Genomic DNA, 22883 nt, shown 5'->3' on the forward strand with positions numbered 1-22883 from the left:
ATGTGGTACATATATACAATAGATTATTACTCAGCCATAAAAAAGAATGAAACTGGGTCATTTGTAGAGAAGTGGTTGGACTTAGAGTCTGTCATACTGAGTAAAGTAAGTCAGAGAGAGAAAAACAAATATCATATTTGAATGAATATATGTGGAATCTAGAAAAATAATACAGATGATCCTATTTGCAGGGCACACATATAGATGCAGACATAGGGAACAGACGTGTGAACATGGAGGGGGAATTGGGGGTGGGATGAATTGGAGGATTGGGATTGATGTATGTGTACTGGCATGCATAAAACAGGTAGCTAGTGGGAACCTGCTGTATAGTGCAGGGAGCTCAGCTCAGTGCTCTGTGGTGACCTAACTGGATGGGATGGGGGGGGTGGTAGGGAGGTCCAAGAGGGAGGGTATATATATATAAATCTATATATATTTTAAAAATGCATGACCCAAAGGAATAGATTTGTAGAATTGCAGAATATTAACCTAATGATGGTAATCAGGGTGATTGTGGTCTCATCGAATGAGATTGGGAGTTTTCCTTCCTCTGCAGTTTTTTGCAAGTGTTTCAGAAAGATAGGCGTTAACTCTTCTCTAAATGTTTAAGAATTCACCCGTGAAGCCATCTGGTCCTGGACTTTTGTTTGTTGGAAGTTTTTAAGTCACCGTGTCAATGTCAGTACTTGTGACTTGTCTGTTCCTATTTTCTATTTCTTCCTGGTTCAGTCTTGGAAAGTTGTACCTTTCTAAGAATTTGTTCATTTCTTTTAGGTTATCCATTTTATTGGCATATAGTTGTTTATAGTAATCTTTTATGATCCTTTGTATTTCTGTGATGTCAATTGTGTCCTCTCCTTTTTCATTTCTAATTTGATTGATTTGAGTCCTCTCCCTTTTTTTCTTGATGAGTCTGGCTAAAGGTTTATCAAGTTTGTTTATCTTTTCAAAGAACCAGCTCTTAGTTTCATTTATCTTTTCTATTGTATTTTAGTCCCTATTTCATTTATTTCTGCTCTGATGTTTATGATTTCTTTTCTTCTAGTAACTTTGGGTTTTGTTTTTGCTTCTTTCTCTAGTTGCTTTAGGTGTAAGGTTAGGTGGTTTATTTGAGATTTTTCTTGTTTCCTGAGATAAGATTGCATTGTTATAAACTTCCCTCTTAGAACTACTTTTGCTATGTCCCATAGGTTTTGGATCATTGTATTCATTGTCATTTGTCCGTAGATATTTTTTGATTTCCTCTTTGATTTCTTCAGTGATCTATTTGTCATTTAATAACATATTGTTTACCCTCCATGTATTTGGTAAAGTTGCAGGATACAAAATTAACACACAGAAATCTCTTGCATTCCTATACACTAACAATGAAACATCACAAAGAGAAATTAAGGAAACAATTCCATTTACCATTGCATCCAAAAAGAATAAACCTATCTAAGGGGGAAAAAGACCCATACTATGAAAACTATAAGGTGCTGATGAAAGAAATCAAAGATGACAGAAACAGACAGAAAGATATACCATATTCTTGGTTTGGAAGAAACAATATTGTCAAAATGACTATACAACCCAAGGCAATCTTCATATTCAATGCAATCCTTATCAAATTACCAATGGTATTTTTCACAGAAGTAGAACAAAATTTTAAAAATTTGTATGGAAACATAAATGACCCTGAATAGCCAAAGGAATCTTGAGAAAGAAAAATGGAGCTGGAGGAATCAGGTTCCCTGACTTCAGACTATACTACAAAGGTACAGTAATGAAAACAGTATGGTACTGGCACATAACAGACATGTAAATCAGTGGAACAAGATAGAAAGCCCAGAAATAAACCCACACACCTATGGTCAATTAATCTATGACAAAGGAGGCACAAGAGTATACAATGGAGGAAAGACAGTCTCTTCAATAAGTGGTGCTGGAAAACTGGGCAGCTACATGTAAAAGAATGAAATTAGAACACCCCTTAACACCATACAGAAAAATAAACTCAAAGTTGATTAAAGACCAAAATGTAAGACTGACACTATAAAACTCTTAGAGGAAATCATAGGCAGAACACTCTTTGACATAAATCACAACAATATCTTTTTGGATCTGTCTCTTAGAGTAATGGAAATAAAAACAAAAATAAACAAATAAGACCTAATTAACCTAATGATGAGAGAGCATTTGCTTACTTTATAAATAAAGTATTAACTGGGGAAATCAGACCAAGATGATGAAAACATTTTATTGACTGAGCTCTAAATAATTCTCAGTATATTTTCCACTTTTTTGCATGGTGATTTTTTTCTGAAAGCCAAGGGTGGTTTGGCTCTCAGGAATGGCATTTACCTTGCCTGTGTGATAAAAGGCTATTTGTTTGTTGAGGCATTCCTTTCTTTATGTTTCTTGGTTTTGTCATGACTGCATGCAGCATTTATAACAGAGAAAGTTTGTTCTCGGTATTCTCAGAAATTTGGGAAAACATATTGTTTGAGGAAAAAAATAGTCATTTTGAAGTACATTTTCCTGTGTTCCTTTAGAGATTAACTTTTGGAGAGGGTCTCAGAGAAAGCAGCCTCCTATAAGTTCTCTCTTTTCATTCCTAATAATCTGTCTTTGATTTACAAGTGAGTAGACCTTAAGGGGACATTACACACAGTTCTGAAAGTGGATGAGTAAAGAACAGAAGGAGCTTTCTGTAACTTATAACTCGAAATTTTCAAACTCTACTTCCATTTGGTTTTCCTAGGCAGAGAGTGTACATTCTGTTCCAGGACCCCATTGCATGGCAACAAGACTAAATCTCATCATCACAGATTTATTGTGGAATTAGTCCATATACTATCATAATATCTTGGAATTTTCTGAATACTGACTTGATAATCCTGAATAACTGAAGTTGGATGTTCTATTTAACTGATGACTAATCTTTTCTTTTACAACTCATTTAAAATCCTTGTATATGTAGTTGGAAGAGCAACAATATGATCACCAGAGACCTTAAATCACAATATTGGCTCCCTGTCATAATTCTTCTGAAGGCTTTTACTCTTCTGGTTCTCAGTTTCTCCCTCTGACAAATGAGGGGTGCAGAACACGGGATTTCAAAGTTCCCTTCTACATCTATAATTTGATGTTATATTTCATTTTTCTGAACAGGTTAACCCACATTTAGAAGAAAATGAAATTCAATTAAATAATTTCTTTATAAGATAATTATAATTCATTATATTCAATCTCTTATATTACAACTCATTCCAGCAGTGATTCTCACTGTATAGGAGTTCAAGAAATCATTGGGAGTTATGTTGAATATTTACTAATAGAGAAAGGTTACTCAGAGAAGGGGAAACCCTCCCTCCACTCAACTCCATCACCACCGAGTCTTTAATACCTTCAAGACTTTCAGTAAACTTATTTCCTTAAAATTTGCCTCTTTTCATCTAACATTTAAATAAAAGGAAAAGTACCTGGGTCATCAGGTTTTTAGTAATTTGGTCCGGGCTCAAATGAGTTGGTTTTACTGATTTATTGGCTGGCAAATCGTTAGGAGGATAGTAGTATTGACTGAAAAAAATGCACAACCTAAAAGTTGAGAATTATGTTTTATTTGGACTATTGCCCAGGAAGGCAGCCTCTCAGATAGCTCTGAGGAATTCTTCCAAAGAAGTAAGGGAGGAGTCAGGATATATAGAAGTTTTGTTGGAAAAGAAAAGAAGAAAAAAACCCCATGTAGTCAAACATCAAAATAATCACAAAAACAGACATCTCAAGTTAATGACTTTAGTGCTTTGTTTTGTATGGGAAGATGCAAGAGTCTGAGTTTATTGAAATCATTCCTTTAATATGCATCTTACCTATCTAGGGCCACTATCCTGTTTTTCCTCCATTCTGAATCCCCCTCAGGGTGCACCATAGGGTCAGCTGCGGTGGCTGCTGGTTTTATGGCAGAAATATCTTTTGTTTACTGAAATAGCATGTGATGTTCTTTGTCCACAGCAGGAGAAAGAGAGAAAGAGAGAATAGAAGTGGAGGGAAGGGGTGAAATTCTTGATTTAGGTTAGACAACACACATACATGATGAAATTTTCATCAGTATGTGGCTGATCTGATATGAATATAAGTGTCTTACAGTCAGAGTCTTCAAAATGGCTAAAGCAGTATGTGGCAAAGACTGCTATGTGTAAAAATGACCATATAATTTATCATCTAAACTAGGACATTTTTGAGAGCCAAAGAGAGCACTACTTATATTTATATTGAGACAAGGGTAAACTAGGAATATCCTAGGCGAGTCAGAAGTTATAGTCACCCTAGCTACATATTATCCAAGACATATTTGGTCCATCTTAGAGGAACGGGAACCTTTCAGACTTTCTTCAGTATCACTGTTACTGAACTCAAGTTTGGGTGTTCACCACTGGAAAGCCAATACTCAAGAGACACGTGTTGGTTAGAAAGGAAAACGTGCTTTATTCAGGAGACTGGCAACCTGGGAAGGCAGACTCATATCCCAAAACCAATTCCAAAAATTCTGCTCGATGATGAAAGTTTTTAAAGGGAGAATCATTTGGGGAGGGGATCAGAGTCTTTGTTATCTTTCACTGTGTGCAGACTTTCTTCTGATTGGCTTATGGTGAGGTAGGAGGGCAGTGCTCTAGCAATCTTGTGCTCAGCCTGAAGTTATCCTCCTCCACCTCGGTGGGGGCCTTATTTCCTACAGAAGAACTCAAAGGTATTGTTATGTATATTCCTTAAGGAGGAACCAGGACCCTGTCCCAGAGCTGCACTATTGTTTCTTGACTGCACCTTTGTTTCTGCATTCCCTCCCTTCCCTGTTAAGCAACTGTTGAATCTGCCCTTTGGAAATCAGAGAAGGTCAAGGAGGCTGAGTGAAGTCTATTTCCAACAAATAAGAAGTGGGGAACACAAAAAGGATTTGTACCTGTGAGGATCCCACAGGGTCCTGCTCTGTTTCATCACTGTGGGATATGGAGGCTTCTATAAGACTTACCTTCATTCTATCCAGTCAAACACTACTGTGTAGTTCACAGCTGGATAGCATTTCCCTAGTTTCCTTTACATTTAAGTATATTCAGGAAACTAAATTCTAGTCAATGAAATATGGGAAGAAGTAATGAGTATCCTTTCTAGGTTTATGTCACGAAAACAACTTTTCCCTTCTGGCCTGAAGTATGCATCATGGTGGTTTGAATTCATATGTTGCAGAAAGCAGAGCCACAAGGCAGAAAGCCTGGGCCCTGTATTGGAGAGCTGTGCAACAATCAGGAAAACCAGTTTGGGATTTTACATATGTGAGAAATAAACTTGTAGTACACCATTGAGATATTAGAATTTACTTTTTGCAGCAGGTAAACTAGCATTATCATCACTTGCATTATCTTAACTAATATATTGCATAAACATTAACCTCAAATATGTGAAATATACCCTCTTTCTTTCTCATTGAACTGTGAGCCTTTCCAAAATAGAAACCTAGAATAGCCAGTAAAATACTGTGAGTATACGCTAAATATTATTTTTGGATTGGATTGGATTGAATTGAATCATGTTGAATTGGATTGAAAGGAAATAAATTATACATAAAACGGTAAGAAACTTCAGAGATGACAAGGCTTTCTTCCAGCTGGAAGGAACATGGAAGTTTTCAAGGAGAAAGTGGCCTTTGAGCTGATACTTGAAGAATTGAATTACTTTGGATATGCAGTGATGAAAATGATGTTATAGGAAAAATAAGTAGCATGAGCAAATGACACATAAACAAGACAAGACAGTTTAGTCCAAATAGGATGTAGGGTCAATCAGTGAAAAAAAGTATTTAAATTTACTTCAGTTTAGAAATATTTACTGGACACCTGTTCTGTCAGGATGACAAAGCCATGAAGAGATAATTTAAGAAAATAGTGTATATTGAGCTGGCCATAAAGTTCGTTCGGGGTTTTCTGTAAAATGTGTAAGATTACAGAAAAACCCGAACGAAATTTTTGGCCAACCCAATACAACAAGGCAGAAGTATATAATACATTCTTTGAGAGCACAGAGAAATGAACCTCAAAGGAGACTAGAGTGAGTTTTGAAAACACATAAATTAGCCACACCCTACAGAGCATTGAAAACATCACTTGCCCATCACCGTGTAACCAAAAGGGAGTCATTGCAGGGTTATCATTGTGATCCTTGAATTATGATCAATGAGTGTGGATATTGTTTTGTAACTAGTTGGAAATCATCAAAGAATTTTAAAGGAGCAATGAAAGACATGAGAAAAGCACTGCTTTAGGGAAAGGGGTCTTAATAGTGGGGTAGGTGTGGGGACAGCATCAGGGAGCATGGAGATAAGAAGTACTGTTATTAGGCAGCTGTAATTATCCATTTAAGTAATTATTGAGGACCTCTGTCTAGGTAGTATATAAATGTATAGGAAAAAATAGATTAGAGCTACAGCAGAAGTAAGATCAATGTCTTAATTCCTTGGGTATTGGAGGTGAGTGTGTATCAGTATATGGATTAGTGTCAGCAGTGAGTAACAGAAAATACCAAAGAAGGTTTATTTCTCTTTTCTAAATGTAGGCATTCCAGCTCCATCTATCTTGTTATTAGAAATGAGGCTTTTGCTTCATAGCTCAGGATGACTACTTGAGCTCTTGCTATCATGTCCACATTCTAGCATCCTGGAAGAGATGAGAAGAGGCATAGCATTTCCCTGTAACATTTCTTGGATGTCCTACATGCTAACATCTCATTGGCCAGAACTTAATCACATGTCCACACCTAGCTACAAGAGAGGTAGGAAAATGTAGTCTTTATTCTGAGAAGTCAATGTGCCTTACTAAAAACCAAGGCTTCTCTTGTTAAGGAAGAAGAGGAAAATGAATTATTAACACTGTCTTTGTCACAGGGGCAAAAGACAATTGTTGTGATCATGAAGCGATACCTTATCTAGTGGGCTGCTAGAAAGGTTGGATAGAACTAGAATGAAATATGCAGGTGAGGAATATAAATTTTTGAATTATCTTTACTGAAATAGTAGCTGAGATAAGTAGAATGAGCAAATCTTTCCAGCTACAACTCTCCAGATAATTCAAGTTTCAAACTTTTCTTTTGTCTTTGTTATTTAAATAATGGAACTCTAGTTTGGGTCATCTGCACAACTCAGATATCCTCGTAATTCACTGGCTCTACCACTTATAAAGTATGTGACAGCACCTGTCATATAGTGCATGATAAACAAATACTGAGTAGATCAGAATTTGAAAGGACAAAAAGATGTTGAGGTGATGGTATACGAAAAAAATAAATTAATAAAACCACCTGGCCTTTTCCTAAGAGTTGCATATGGTCTTATTTCCCACCATGCTGATTCCAATGGGTCATTTTGTCTGCTTTCCCTGCAGCCCCATTGGGCATTGGGCTTTGTCCCAGCAAATAGCACAGGTTACCTGCATGAGTTCCCTGAATCAGTTGTTTTCCTGCTTCAAGTCTTATGTTCTGTTTTCACAGGTTCCTTGGTGACTATACTTTGACTTGAAAATGTCATGAGTGTCATCAGGGGCTTTTGAATTCTCCCTCGGTCAGGCAGGGCTATCTTTTTCCTTCCATGAGTTGGCGCAGGATCTGGAGAATGGAGTGTGCAGATCATGTTTATTCAGGCCATCAATTTTTTAAAAATTTCAACCAGATTCAAGTAAAATTGTACCATAACTTCCCGGTTTCTTTTTCTGAGCAATTTTCTACTTTTTGTCTTTTGCCAGATTCCCTTTCTGCCATTTGGTTGCACTGCCCCATACCACCACCACTAACATCAAATAATAAAAGTAGTAGATGTTATATATTGAGCACAAAGTATTGTCTTATATTGACTGTCCTTCTGACAGCCCTTCAAGGTAATTATTACCAATTTTCAGGTAAGGACACTGAGGTGTTTTTTTCTGGGAGGGGGGTGGGTTGAGCATTTGAAAGATGAAATTATTTGCTCAAAGTGACACAAAATTCAGTAATAAATTTAGGATTTAATTACAGGTTGCTGTGTATTTTCCATTATTTCACACTGCCTCTCAAAAGACACCAATAATTCTGCTTGTTTCCCTTCATTTCATTTGACTTAGCCTTGCTGAGTTCAAGCTTAAGAGAGATATGAGGAGATTTTAGTCTCATTCAAAGCTATTAGTTGTGATTGCAAGTTATGTGTGAAGTGAGATTAACCCCACAATTGACTAACTCATTGATTTTAGAAATTATCAATTGTTTATCAACTGTGGTTTAAAAATTGATTTATTATGTTAATACCATTTTAGTATTCTGAATATAACACATACATTTTCATTATTGCTATGACTTATGGGAGGCCAGGTGAATCTGGGCATGGACTTGAACTTTTGGGGTCTGAAATTTCATGCATCTTTTAAAACATGAATAGACTTTACTACCAAATCAATCTATAATATTTATGGAAAATGCATCTATAACTGATTCCAAGATGATAAATAATAGTAAAAAAGTGAAATACAAAATGTGTCCTCAGTTTGTTGAAACATTCATCTCATGAATTTGTGACAGAAGAGAATCATTCATTAGAGAGAACTACAATGCTTCTCGATTAATTGCCTATTTGTCAGAAGTCAAAATTATTTTTAAATGGATTAGCATTATTTTATCATTATTTGTCTGAGGTTGCTCCAATATTTTCCTTTAAAAAATAATCACTTACATTACTATGGCAATGCAAACTGCTATCCATTTTTTATGAAGTAACTTAAATACACTTATGCCTTGTTCTTTGACCCTGATTCTGGTATACGTGCTAAAGAAAGATTCTGAAAGAGGGAGAGCAGGGTATGCTCTAGAATTGAAAAAGTTAATTGCAGTATTCAAACAACCAAATGGCCAATAGGCAGGGAATAATGGGGAAATTATGGCATATTTACTAAAAGAACCATTATATGCACATTAAATATAAGAATGGAGAAAACCACCCATGACATAATATTTGGTGAAAGAAGCAGAAAACAAAATTATAGCTACACTATTACAGTTACAGAGATTAGAGCTGATCTTTTTATTCCCTTTCTTTCGTGTTCTACTATTGTTATTATTTTAGTTACATGGTTCTTAAAGTCTAAGAACTACTTATCATTAAACTTATTTTAGGGAAAAAGTGGAGAGGAGTCTTAAGATGGGTATTCCTATAAAACTTGTGAATAGCATTTCTAAATGGTGCTTTACATGTCTTTCTCCCTTCCTAGATTTATTAAGCAAATATTCATTAAATACTGTGCCCAATGCACCTATTATATGAGCTGCATTATAGTAGACAAGGCACAACATTTACCCTTGAGATAGTTTTAGTTTAGTTAGTGAGACAGGGCTATAGGGAAATTACAAATTTAAAATATATGAAGAAATTGTTGTAGCCATGAGAAGACTGAGACATGATAACTAAATGTAATGTGGGATCCTTGATGACATCCTGGAACAGAAAAAGGACAGTAGGTTTAAAACATAGGAAATCTGAAAAAAGCGTGGACTTTAGCTAATAATAATGTGTCAACACTGGATCATTAATTTTGGCAAATTTAATAATGAAGCATGTTAGTAATAAAGGAGGTGGGTATGGGATATATATGGGAACTCTGTACTGTCTTTGTAACGTTTCTGTAAATCTAAAACTTCTAAAATAAGGAGAGAGAGAGAGAGAGAGAGAGAGAGAAAATAAAATAAAGGAATGGCACAAGACCACTATTTTCTCTCCTGTTTCTTTGTTTTGTCCTACTTTAGTGGCCTCTCCCTCTTAATCTCATTTTGGATTTCCCTCCTTTGTTTAACCTCTAAATATTGAACATTCCAGAGCTCAATTCTGTGTCCCTTTTGTCCCTCTACATATTTTCACTTTCTTCTTGGTGACCTCTTCTAAACTCATGGTTTTAAATATAACTTAAATGTCAAAGAGTCATAAATGTATATCTCCTCGAGACCTCTCCTCAGAACTCCTTTTATATCCAACTGCCTACTTAACAACTCCCCATAATTGCTCACTAGCCTTCTCAAATGGAGATCTTTACTCCACATTTCAAAGCTACTCTTCCCCTAGTATCTCTTGTTATCTCAATATCTGTCAACATCTAGTCACTCAGGCCAAAAAAGGTGGAAGTTATCCTTGATTTATGTTCTTTAACTTCCATCATTCAACTCATCAGCTAGTCCTATTCACTCTTCTCCTGAAATATACAGAGAGATAAAATATGTGTATATTCTATACAATATATATAAATATATATATAGGGTCCATGTACTTCTATTTTCACCAACACTATGCTAGTTGAAGCCACCATCATCATTCTCCTGGACTACTACCTAAATCATCAGGCCTCATCTTGACCCTTTCTCCACATACATCCACTATGGTTCACCCATAATGGCCACATTTATGTTTCTGGGAAAAGCCACTCCTGCTTGCCTTCTTAGGATATTTTAATCCACCTGAAATACTACAGCTGCTGATTTTCTTGAGGTCAGATCTTCTTTGTCATTTAAATCTCAGATTGAGAGACAAAAATCTGAAAAGCCATCACTGTTATACAACCCAATGTGTCTTTCAAGTCATTCTCTATTACCTCAACTTATTTAATTATACTGCAAAGTATGTTTATCTAATATTTTTTTTATTATTGTTATTATTATGATTTAGTCATTGCTATGATCTAAATGATTAGATCAATTCCAGGAATACAAAGCCTAAACAACCTACTACTTCGTGTTTTGTTTTGTTTTTTAATTTAATTTAATTTATTGATTTTCTACAGCAGGTTCTTATTAGTTATCTATTTTATACATATTAGTATGTATATGTCAATCCCAATCTCCCAATTCATCCCACCACCACCACCACCACCACCACCACCGTTTTCCCCCCTTGGTGTCCATACGTTTGTTCTCTACATCTGTGTTTCTACTTCTGCCTTGCAAATCGTTCATATACAATATTTGTTTTTCTCTTTCTGACTTACTTCACTCTGTGTGACAGTCTCTAGGTCCATCCACATCTCTACAAATGACCCAATTTCATTCCTTTTTATGTCTGAGTAATATTCCAATCTATATATGTACCACATCTTCTTTATCCATTCATGTGTCGATGGGCATTTAGGTCGCTTCCATGATCTTCCTATTGTAAATAGTGCTGCAGTAAACATTGGGGTGCATGTGTCTTTTTGAATTATGGTTTTCTTGGGTATATGCCCAGTAGTGAGATTGCTGGGTCATATGGTAATTCTATTTTTAGTTTTGTAAAGAACATCCATACTGTTCTCCATAGTGGCTGTATCAATTTACATTCCCTCCAACTGTGTAAGAGGGTCCCCTTTTCTCCACACCCTCTCCAGGATTTGTTGTTTGTAGATTTTCTGATGATGCCCATTCTAACTGGTGTGAGGTGATACCTCATTGTAGTTTTGAATTGCCGTTCTCTAATAATTAGTGATGTTGAGCAGCTTTTCATGTGTCTCTTGGCCATCTGTATGTCTTCTTTGGAGAAATGTCTATTTAGGTCTTCTCCCCATTTTTGGATTGGGTTGTTTGTTTTATTAATATTGAGCTGCATGGGCTGTTTATACATTTTGGAGATTAATCCTTTGTCCATTGATTCATTTGCAAATATTTTTTCTCATCTGAAGGTTGTATTTTCATTTTGTTTATAGTTTCCTTTGCTGTGCAAAAGCTTTTAATTTTCATTAGGTCCCATTTGTTTATTTTTGTTTTTATTTCCATTACTCTAGGAGGTGGGTCAAAAAAGATCTTGCGGTGATTTATGTCAAAGGGTGTTCTTCCTATGTTTTCCTCTAAGAGTTTTACAATGTCCGGTCTTACATTTAGGTCTTTAATAGGTCTTTAATCCATTTTTTAAAAAACATCTTTATTGGAATATAATTGTTTTACATTGTTGTGTTAGTTTCTGCTGTATAACAAAGTGGATCAGCTATAGTGTACGTATATCCCCATATCATCTCCCTCTTCCATCTCCCTCTCACCCTCCATATCCCACCACTCTAGGTGGTCACAAAGCACTGAGCTGGTCTCCTTGTGCTATGCAACTGCTTCCCACTAGCTATCTATTTTACATTTGATGATGTATATATGTAAATGTCACTCTCTCACTTCATCCCAGCTTACTATTCCCCATCCCCGTGTCCTCAAGTCCATTCTCTATGTCTGAGTCTTTATTCCTGTCTTGCCCCTAGGTTCTTTTGAACCAAATTTTTTTTAGATTACATATATATGTGTTAGCATACGGTATTTGTTTTTTTCTTTCTGACTTACTTCACTCTGTATGACAGACTCTAGGTCCATGCACCTCACTACAAATAACTCAATTTTGTTTCCTTTTATGGTGAGTAATATTCCATTGTATATTTGTGCCACATCTTCTTTATCCATTCATCTGTCGATAGACACTTAAGTTGCTTCCATGTCCTGGCTATTGTAAATAGTGCTGCAATGGACATTGTGGTACATGACTCTTTTTGAATTATGGATTTCTCAGGGTATATGCCCAGTAGTGGGATTGCTGGGTCATATGGTAGTTCTTAGTTTTTTAAGGAAGCTCCATACTGTTCTCCATAGTGGCTGTATCAATTTACATTCCCACCAACAGTGCAAGAGGGTTCCCTTTTCTCCACACCCTCTCCAGCATTTATTGTTTGTAGAATTTTTGATGATGGCTGTTCTGACTGCTGTGACGTGATACCTCATCGTAGTTTTGATTTGCATTTCTCTAATGATTAGTGATGTTGAACATCATTTCATGTGTTTGTTGGCAATCTGTATATCTTCTTTGGACAAATGTCTATTTAGGTCTTCTGCCCATTTTTGGATTGGGTTGTTTGTTTTTTTAATATAGAGCTGCATGAGCTGCTTGTATATTTTGGAGATTAATCCTTTGTCAGTTGCTTCATTTGCAAATATTTTCTCCCATTCTGAGGCTTGTCTTTTCATCTTGTTTATGGTTTCCTTTGTTGTGCAAATGCTTTTAAATTTCATTAGGTCTCATTTGTTTATTTTCGTTTTTATTTCCATTTCTCTAGGAGGTGTGTCAAAAAGGATCTTGCTGTGATTTATGTCATAGAGTGTTCTGCCTAAGTTTTCCTCTAAGAGTTTTATAGTGTCTGGCCTTACATTTAGGTCTTTAATCCATTTTGAGTTTATTTTTGTGTATGGTGTTAGGGAGTGTTCTAATTTCATTCTTTTACATGTAACTGTCCAGTTTTCCCAGCACCACTTATTGAAGAGACTGTCTTTTCTTCACTGTATCTTCTTGCCTCCTTTATCAAAATAAGATGAGCATATTGTGTCGGTTTTTCTCTGGGTTTTCTATCCTGTTCCATTGATCTGTATTTCTGTTTTTGTGCCAGTACCATACTGTTTTGATTACTGTAGCTTTGTAGTGTAGTCTAAAGCTAGGGAGCCTGATTCCTCCAGCTCCGTTTTTCTTTCTCAAGATTGCTTTGGCTATTCAGGGTCTTTTGTGTTTCCATACAAATTGTGAAAGTTTTTTTTCTAGTTCTCTGAAAATAGCCATTGGTAGTTTGATAGGGATTGCATTGAATCTGTAAATTGCTTTGGGTAGTATAGTCATTTTCACAGTTTTGATTCTTCAAATCCAAGAACATGGTATATCTCTCCATCTGTTTGTATCATCTCTAATTTCTTTCATCAGTGTCTTATAGTTTTCTGAGTACAGTTTTTCTTTTTTACCTCCTTGGGTAGGTTTATTCCTAGGTATTTTATTCTCTTTGTTGCAATGGTAAATGGGATTTTCCCCTTAATTTCTCTTTCTAATCTTTTGTTAGTGTACAGGCATGCAAGAGATTTCTCTTCATCAATTTTGTATCCTGCAAATTTACTAAATTCATTGATTAGCTTTAGTAGTTTTCTGGTGGCATCTTTAGGATCATCTATGTGTAGTATCATGTCATCTGCAGTGACAGTTTTACTTCTTCTTTTCCAATTTGGATTCCTTTTTTTTCTTTTTCTTCTCTGATTGCCATGGCCAGGACTTCCTAAACTATGTTGAATAATAGTGGTGAGAGTGGATATCCTTGTCTTGTTCCTGATCTCAGAGGAAATGCTTTCAGTTTTCACCATTGAGAATGATGTTTGCTGTGGGTTTGTCATATATGGCCTTTCTTATGTTGAGGTAGGTTCCCTCTATGCCCACTTTCTGGAGAGTTTTTATCATAAAAGGGTGTTGAATTTTGTCAAAGCCTTTTCTGCATCTATTCAGATGATCATGTGATTTTTATTCATCAATTTGTTATTCTGGTGTATCTCATTGATTGATTTGTGTATATTGAAGAATCCTTGCATCCCTGGGATAAATCCCACTTGATCATGGTGTATGGTCCTTTAGTGTGTTGTTGGATTCTGTTTGCTAATATTTTGTTGAGGATTTTTACATCTATATCCACCCTTGATATTGGTCTGTAATTTTCTTTTTTTTGTAGTATCTTTGTCTGGTTTTGGTATCAGGCTGATGGTGGCCTCATAGAATGAGTTTGGGAATGGTCTTTTCTGCAGTTTTTTGGAAGAGTTTGAGAAAGATGGGTGTCAGCTCTTCTCTAAATATTTGATAGAATTCTTCTGTGAAGCCATCTGGTCCTGGACTTTTGTTTGTTGGAAGACTTTTAATCACAGTTTCAATTTCATTACTTGTGTTTGGTTTCTTCATATTTTCTATTTCTTCCTGGTTCGGTCTTGAAATGTTATACCTTTCTAAGAATTTATCCATTTCTTCCAGGTTGTCCATTTTATTGGCATAGAGTTGCTTATGATGCTTTGTATTTCTGTGGTGTCCATTGTGCCTTCTCCCTTTTCACTTTTAATTTTATTGATTTGAGTCCTCTTCCTCTTTTTCTTGGTGAGTCTGGCTATAGGTTTATGAATTTTGTTATCTTCTCAAAGAACCAGGTAGTTTTATTGCTCTTTGCTATTGTTTTCTTTGTTTCTATTTCATTTATTTTTCCTCTGATCCTAATGATTTCTTTTCTTCTACTACCTTTGGGTTTTGTTTGTTATTCTTTCTCTAGTTGCTCTAGGTGTAAGGTTAGTTTGTTTATTTCAGATATTTCTTGTTTCTTGTAGTAGTATTGTATTGCTATAAATTTCCCTCTTAGAACTGCTTTTGGTGCATCCCCTAGGTTTTGGATCATCGTGTTTTTGTTTTCATTTGTCTCTAGGTGTTTTTTGATTTCCTCTTTGATTTCTTCAGTGATCTCTTTGTTATTTAGTAATATAATGTTTAGCCTCCATGTGTTTGTGTATTTTACGTTATTTTCCCTGTAACTTATTTCTAATCTCATAACATTGTGGTCAGAAAAAATGCTTGATATGATTTCAGTTTTCTTAAATTCAACGAGGCTTGATTTGTGACCAAAGATGTGTTCTTTCCTGGAAAATGTTCCATGTGCATTTGAGTAGAAAGTGTAATCTGCTATTTTCGGATGGAATGTCTTATAAATATCAATTAAATCTATTAGGTCTATTGTGTCATTTAAAGCTTGTGTTTCCTTATTAATTTTCTGTCTGGATGATCTGTCCATTGGTGTAAGTGAGATGTTAAAGTCCCCCGCTATTACTGTGTTGCTGTTGATTTCCCCTTTTACAGCTGTTAGCATTTGCCTTGTGTATTGAGGTGCTCCTATGTTGGGTGCATATATATTTATAATTGTTATATCTTCTTCTTGAATCTACCCCTTGATCATTATGTAGTGTCCTTCCTTGTCTCTTGTAACATTCTTTCTTTTAAAGTCTTTTTTATCTGATATGAGTATTGCTACTCCAGCTTCCTTTTGATTTCCATTTGCATGGAATATCTTTTTCCATCCCCTCTCTATCTAATATTCTCCTTTAATTTTTTTTTTATTTTTAATATATTTTTATTAAAATATAGCTGATTTACAATGTTGTGTTAATTTCTGCTGTACAGCATCTCCTATTACTTATTAATTTTTTTAACATCTTTATTGGAGTATAATTGCTTTACAATGTTGTGTTAGTTTCTGCTGTATAACAAAGTGAATCAGCTATATGTATACATATATCCCCATATCCCCTCCCTGTTGTATCTCTCTCTCACCCTCCCTATCTCACCCCTCTAGGTGGTCACAAAGTACCGAGCTTAACCCCCTGTGCTATGCGGCTGCTTCCCACTAGCTATTTTACATTTGGTAGTGCATATATGTCAATGCCACTCTCTCACTTTGTCCCAGCTTACCCTTCCCCGTCCCCGTGTCCTCAAGTCCATTCTCCATGTCTGTGTCTTTATCCCTGTCTTACCCCTAGGTTCTTCAGAACCTTTTTTTTTTTTTTTTTAAGATTCCATATATATGTGTTAGCATACAGTATTTGTTTTTCTCTTTCTGACTTACTTCAGAAAGTAAGTGGCATGACAGACTCTAGGTCCATCCACCTCACTACAAGTAACTCAATTTCATTTCTTTTTATGGTGAGTAATAGTCCATTGTATATATGCGCCTCATATTCTTTATCCATTCATTTGTCAATGGACACTTAGTTTGCTTCCATGTCCTGGCTATTGTAAATAGTGCTGCAATGAACATTGTGATACATGACTCTTTTGAATTATTATTTTCTCAGTGTTCATTCTTCTTATAGTTTAATTCAGTTTTTTTGCTTTTTTGTGTCTCCTTCCAGTAGAATGTAAGTTCTTGGAAAATAGCAACTTTGTATTCTTGATTCTTAGAACACTACCTGACAATCACAGGACCTCAATAAATGTTTCAAGTGACAAATAATTAATGGACACTAAAGTCCTGAAATTTAGGGAGACGTGGGGTTACAGTGGAGGTAGAATGATAGGAGAAATTTACTGAAAGGAGTGAGAAGTGGTAAGGATTTGAGAATTGAGTAAGACTAGTCAATAAGTAGATAAAGATGGAATTCCAGAAAAAGAAAAAAAATGAGTAGAACAAAGGTGTGGAGAGAGCAGTAAACATGGTCTTCTTGGGAAAAGCAGGTGAACAGAAATTTTGTGAAGATTATGAGATCAGAATTCATGGCAAATACAAATTGCAGAGATTCTTGAATACCAGGCTTGGAATCAGCCATGTTAGTGACTTTTCTTCTGTTGATTTTCAACTTCAGCTACCTTTGAGCCTTTTAACCATGATCTCATTCTGAGTCTTTTGAGTGAAAGTAATATAGGCTGCTCCACCACCATTTTTTTCTTTCTTTATTTCCCAATGCAAATTTTGATGTCAGCTTGCTTGGGTCTGGCCCAGTGTGTAAGGTGATTCTAGGTTATATCTGTCTTCTGTGGTTGGAACTGCCACAACAACAAAAAGGAGTATAAAATTGAAATAGGTTTTCCTTACTATCAAAAGAAAGGCCTTTGCTATGTGTATTTCCTCATCTGACAGTGATGACAGCATTTATTGTCAACAAAATTTTTTTGACTAGACAGCTGGATTTTTCCCAGGGGCTGGTTGCACATCAAGTAAGGAAATCCAAATCCATAGGCAAAGAGAAGCCGAGAACACAGTGGAAACTAAGGCTGCTTTCTGTTCACGCGTTTGCTCTGAGAAATTCTCAGTCAGCTCTCCACCCACTGGAAATCAGATGTAAACAACAACAAGATGATTATTGAGGATCTGGCTGGGAGACGTTAAAATGGAAATGCAGTACTTCTCTTGGTGCTCTAGCTCAGATAAACTACCGTAATAGTACAGCAGAACTTTAAATGAGGTGCCTTTTAAATGTGCTGCCCTGTCTTTCCAAATTGCCAAGCAGTAGGTAGGCAGACTGGGAATTTGAAAACATATTATGTAAAATGCCTTTATTTTCTTCAATTCTAGCCTATATTCAGTTCTAGCCTATATTTTGTAATTGATGGGCATCAAGTGGGCCCTGCTTAGGCTGACTGATTTTTGCAGGGTGAATCTGGATCATTCACAATGCATGTTAAAGAAAGCTAATGAAAACTCTACAGTTCCATCATTATAATAGACTTGATTCAGATGGTCTAATTGTCTTGCTGCCTGCTAAAATCTTAAATAATTCCACATCTGAATGGATGGGGTAGCTGAAGAAACAGTGATTGGAGATGAAGAGAGAGCAAAAAGTTTTGCAACTCTCTTGATGGAACAGAGGCTTTCAGTGATACTTTTGTCAGTTGCGGTACTCAACTATCCAGGGGCTTCTTTTTCCTTCTTCCTTTTAAATGATGTTTCTTGAATTGATGCTTCAGTCAGACTGATACGTCTTCCTTATATGGATGTGTGTGTGTATGTGTGTGTAGGGAGAGGTAAAGAAAAGAGGTGAGGCAGAGCTAGAGACAAGTGACAGGGCAATTCAAATAGGCTTAAATACATACTTACTATTTCTCATCAGTAGAAATATCCTGAGTGGTTTTTATAAAACTTTATGACAGTATATTTACAGGTTAATAATCAATTTGAAAATAACGAGGTGGTAGGCTGCTGTTACATTTTGTAGTATGACTTATGGGTAGAAAAGAATTATTTTATGTATAGTCAGTCTTCTTTCTTGGACAACATGGACACAGTACTTCTCTGCTTTCATCTTAGTCTGTTTTCTCTTTTGTTTTTGCTTTAGCTCAACAGAATTCACCAAAAATCCATGAAGGCTGGTGGGCATACAAGGAGGTGGTCCAGGGAAGCTTTGTCCCAGGTAAATGCATATTTATTACTTTATTTTTAAGAAAATAATTTGAGTGAAATGTAGTATTATTTCCAGAATTTTGCATTTGCTACATGGCATGGAATGTATTGCAAAAAGCATCATAGTCTGACTAATGTGTTAGATGAATCCTCCATCAAGAGAAAGTTTATTAAATGAGTGGTAATTTAACCAACACTACGTTTTTCCATCTGAGCTTACATCTTAAGGTCCTTCCATCTACAGGTGGCTGTGTCAGGGAGAGGGCAATGCAAGAGTCGGGTTTGAGGTTCTGTATGCTAAAATTTGGTTGAGAAAGAGCGATTTTTTAATGTTAATGAAACAGGAAGTCTGGAAACTAGCAATGAGGCTTGCTGGGATGCACGCTGTCTCTGATGTCACTTCAGTAGCATTCACGGTCAGGACTTAGCAGATTGGGCCAAATACCAGGTAAAAAATCATAGGTAAAGTGGATGATTTCAGCATGGGAGGAGAGAACTGAAGACATGTTAAAGCCAGAAACATACCATAACTTTAGTTTTGAGGCAAGGTGGAGTGTCGTTGTCTTCCCCCACTACTCTTATCCTAATTATAGTCCTCAGTCTTCCGCTGCTTCAAGACTGTAGGGAAAGAGGCAAGAGAAAGAGCATGAATGTTAAAGAGAAGGATGGAAGGGAAGGCAGGTGAGATATTTCAAAGTCTTTTTAACTGCTTATATGTGAGAGGGTAAGAGATAAAGCTCTCAAAAGGAGTCAAAATTAGGCACTGAAAACAGAGGTCAAGTGTCAGTTGAGGTCTTTGTAGTAGTGGCAGGTGGGAAGAGCGGTGACCTCAGGTCACCTGGTTCATTCTTGGATGCTATGTCTTCTTTTCCTGTTCTTCTGTATAGTTCATTATATCAGCTGTGCAGAGCTAAGCAAGTTGCTAAACTCTGAGCATCACTTTTCTCATTTGTATTGTGGGACATAAATATGTACCTTTGAAGCTTTGCAATAAGAGGAAAGCAGGCATGGTGAGAGAGAATGAATGACCCAGGGAAAAGCCAGTTGACTGCCGAATAGTTTCATAAATTGGTATTATTAACTTGATAAATTTACTATGGTACATTTATTTCTTGGCCCAGTGGGCATAGAAACTGGGCTTGATTAATTCACCCAGAAAGGATCAAGTTTCTAATAATATTCTTATAATAATTTAATTGACACAGATGTGTTCATATGGCATGATATAGACATATGACATTTTATACTTACAGTTGGGGGCATCCCTTTCCAATTGATAGAAGGCTTGTGTATTTTTTTCTGAGGAATCTTCTTCTCATATTCAAGATATCCCAGAAATTACATTTATAATAATATTTTTATGCTTTGTGATTATTAAATTAGAGCAACAAAGGGCATTCTGCCAGATTATAAATCTTGCTAAACTAGTAATATTCTCCATAGTGACTGAAATGCTCATGGATAATACTGGATACATTCTGGAAAATTTTGCTTTTCTGCCCCACAGTTTTTTGACTTTTTCCTCTCTGTTGACACATTCTTCCTTTACATGTACTTAAGTACCTATTTTGAGTTTGTTGTTGCTTCTAAGACAACCACAGGAAAGAAGTTTTATCTTTCCTTTATGTGTTGATTTAAAAGAATTTAAGTTTCCCTCATTTCAAGTTTTAAATGAGGTAATATGTATAAAACCATCTATATGGGAACCAGTAAGGTGTGGAGTTATGAGCATGAACTCTGGAGTTGGACAGACCTGGAGCTGAGTCTGGACTCTATGGTTTCCTTCTGGTAGAACTGTCAGCAAGTCGCCTACCAACTCTCATTCCCCCAGGTTCTTCATCTGTTACAATGAAGATAAGGACCAAATGATACTCACAAAGTTTTGTGAGGATTAAATTACATAATGTAGGTAAAGTGTCTGGTGCATCGTGTGAGTCAGTACCTGTAATGTTGTTGGCATTACTATCATTATTTTATCATAACAACATAACTGGATATTTGATACTTCTCTGTTTGAGAAAGGAAGAGAACTGTAAATTGAAAAATGTAATCGTGCAAGTGAGGGTCTCTCATGATGCTAGAACATGGAAGGTGCTTAGTAAATGTTCCTTGAATTTGTAAGCTCAAAGTGTCTCCATACAGTAACCACTGGAGAGGAAACTTCATCATTCTCTAGATTTAACAGTCCCAAAATTCTTTGGCTTCTTGGTAAAGAAGACTGGTATCTGATGATCTCACTTCCTAAACTTTTGGGAATTTCAAATCTCTTTAAAAAGATAAGAGTCATGAGAATTTGTGAATTAAGTAATTGGACCTTAGGCTCTAACATCTGACAGACTCCAGATGACCCACTTTATCTGAATTGGTGCTTAGGCCAATGGTCCATTTTTCTCTCATTATCATTACTAAATATAAGGTTAAGAATGTTCTTTACTTTGCCCTGGGATTTTTTTCAGATTATTGATGTGTAAAGGAGAAGAGAATCTCTTATGACTAGATTATTTGGACAAGTTTTATTGTCCCATGAGTTTTTACTAGAGTGTCCAGAAATAATTATCAGTTGACGTAATAGTTGTGAATCTGTTACCTTAACAAAGCTTGTAGTAGATAAAGAATACATGATTTCTACAGCAATGGCAAACACAAGGTTGATTTAGCATCAGAATAGCCCACTTTGGTCAGTTCAATTGTACTTAAGGAGTAGCCACCTGATACTGAGCACATATGTGGGACTGTTGATAAAGAGCTAACTGATACATAGTTCTTATACAAGGATAAACTCACAGTTTAAAGAGGAAATAAAGCCATAAACCCCTGACTTAGTATAAGGGCTCTAATAGGGTTTATAAGACATATAAAGGAGGCCATAAAGCGTTGGGATTCAGCCTGCCTGGTGTTTAACAGATTTTGTTGTTTACTTGCTTAAATCTGTATCTTCATCCAGCATCACCCATAACCACCATCTGCCTTACAGACAGAGCACCAATTGTATTTGGGTGTTTACCTCCACATAGTCATGTGCTCAGGGAAGGAGACTGTCCCAGCCCCAGACGGTTACTCTTGGCTAATATCTACACCATGGTGATTTCAGCCTCTTTTTTTGACAGTGATTGATTTAGACGTCATGATGGCTACTTTTATGTGTCAACTTGGCTGACCCACAGTACCCAGATATTTGATCAAACATTACTCTAGATGTTTCTGTGAAGATATTTTTAAAATGAGATTAGCATTTATACTGGTAGACTCTGAGTAAAGCAGATTATTCTCCATAATGTCGGTGGGCCTCATCCAATCAGTTGTGGGCCTTAAGAGAAAAAGGCTGAGGGAACTTGTGTGTCCAGAAGTTTTCAGCCTTCAGCTACAACATCAACTGGGCCTCCAGGCTGCTGGCCTACCTTGAAAATTTCAGATTTGTCAGTCTCCATAATCATGTGAGCCAATTCCTTAAAATAAATTTCTCTCTCTGTAGACCAATACACACACACACACACACACACACACACACACACACACACACACACACACACATTCTATTGGTTCTGTTTCTCTGGAACACCCTGACTAATACACTAACACAGATATGAAAATATGATGAATAGTTCTCTCCATCGTTTGTGAGGGGAGTCCACTGAAAAAACTTGGGAACAAAAGCCACACTAAAGATGGCAGAGCAGAAAGTTGGAAAGAACCAAGATCTTTTATGGGCCACTTGAGTATTGAATTAACCATGGAACTGCCTCAGCATTTTTTTTCTTGAGATAAAAAAACATCTTGTTGTTGGAGCCACTTTGAGTCAGGCTTTCTGTTACTTGCAGCCCAAATAATTCTTCAAGAGTCATATTTCTCAGTACAGAGGAGAAGGAAGGAAGGAAGTCTTGGGTCTTGACAATCTTCAGGATTATCCAAAGTGGATAAGGAGAAGAATGTGAGGGTTATCAGGATAAACAACACTGGCAAAGAGGAGTGAAAATTCACTGTGGGTTTGGGGAGTGCTGGGTACCTCTGAGTCTCTAAACGGCCGGGTACACAATAAGATGTGATGAATGAGGAGACCAGCAAGGTCATCAGGGGCCATGCTGTTAAATTCTTTGTGTTCCATGTTCAAGAGCTTAGACATAGTTTTTGTTTCATTTTGTTTTCTTTTTTAAATAGAGGGATTATAAGACATTTTTA

The 22883-nt window shown here is 36.3% G+C and overlaps 1 protein-coding gene across 4 annotated transcripts in view; it reads left to right on the forward strand.

Annotated features, from left to right (window-relative positions):
* CA10 (carbonic anhydrase 10) overlaps positions 1 to 22883 on the forward strand; it is a 615488-nt gene that overhangs the window by 93082 nt on the left and 499523 nt on the right. For all 4 annotated transcript variants that reach the window (XM_082371688.1, XM_082371689.1, XM_082371687.1 and 1 more), the window contains one exon: positions 18643 to 18717. In XM_082371688.1, coding sequence (XP_082227814.1) covers positions 18643 to 18717 — 75 coding nt within the window. The remainder of the gene's footprint in view (positions 1 to 18642; positions 18718 to 22883) is intronic.

The sequence above is a fragment of the Balaenoptera borealis genome, assembly GCF_965194805.1.
Source record: "Balaenoptera borealis genome assembly, chromosome: 20".
Lineage (NCBI taxonomy): Eukaryota > Metazoa > Chordata > Mammalia > Artiodactyla > Balaenopteridae > Balaenoptera > Balaenoptera borealis.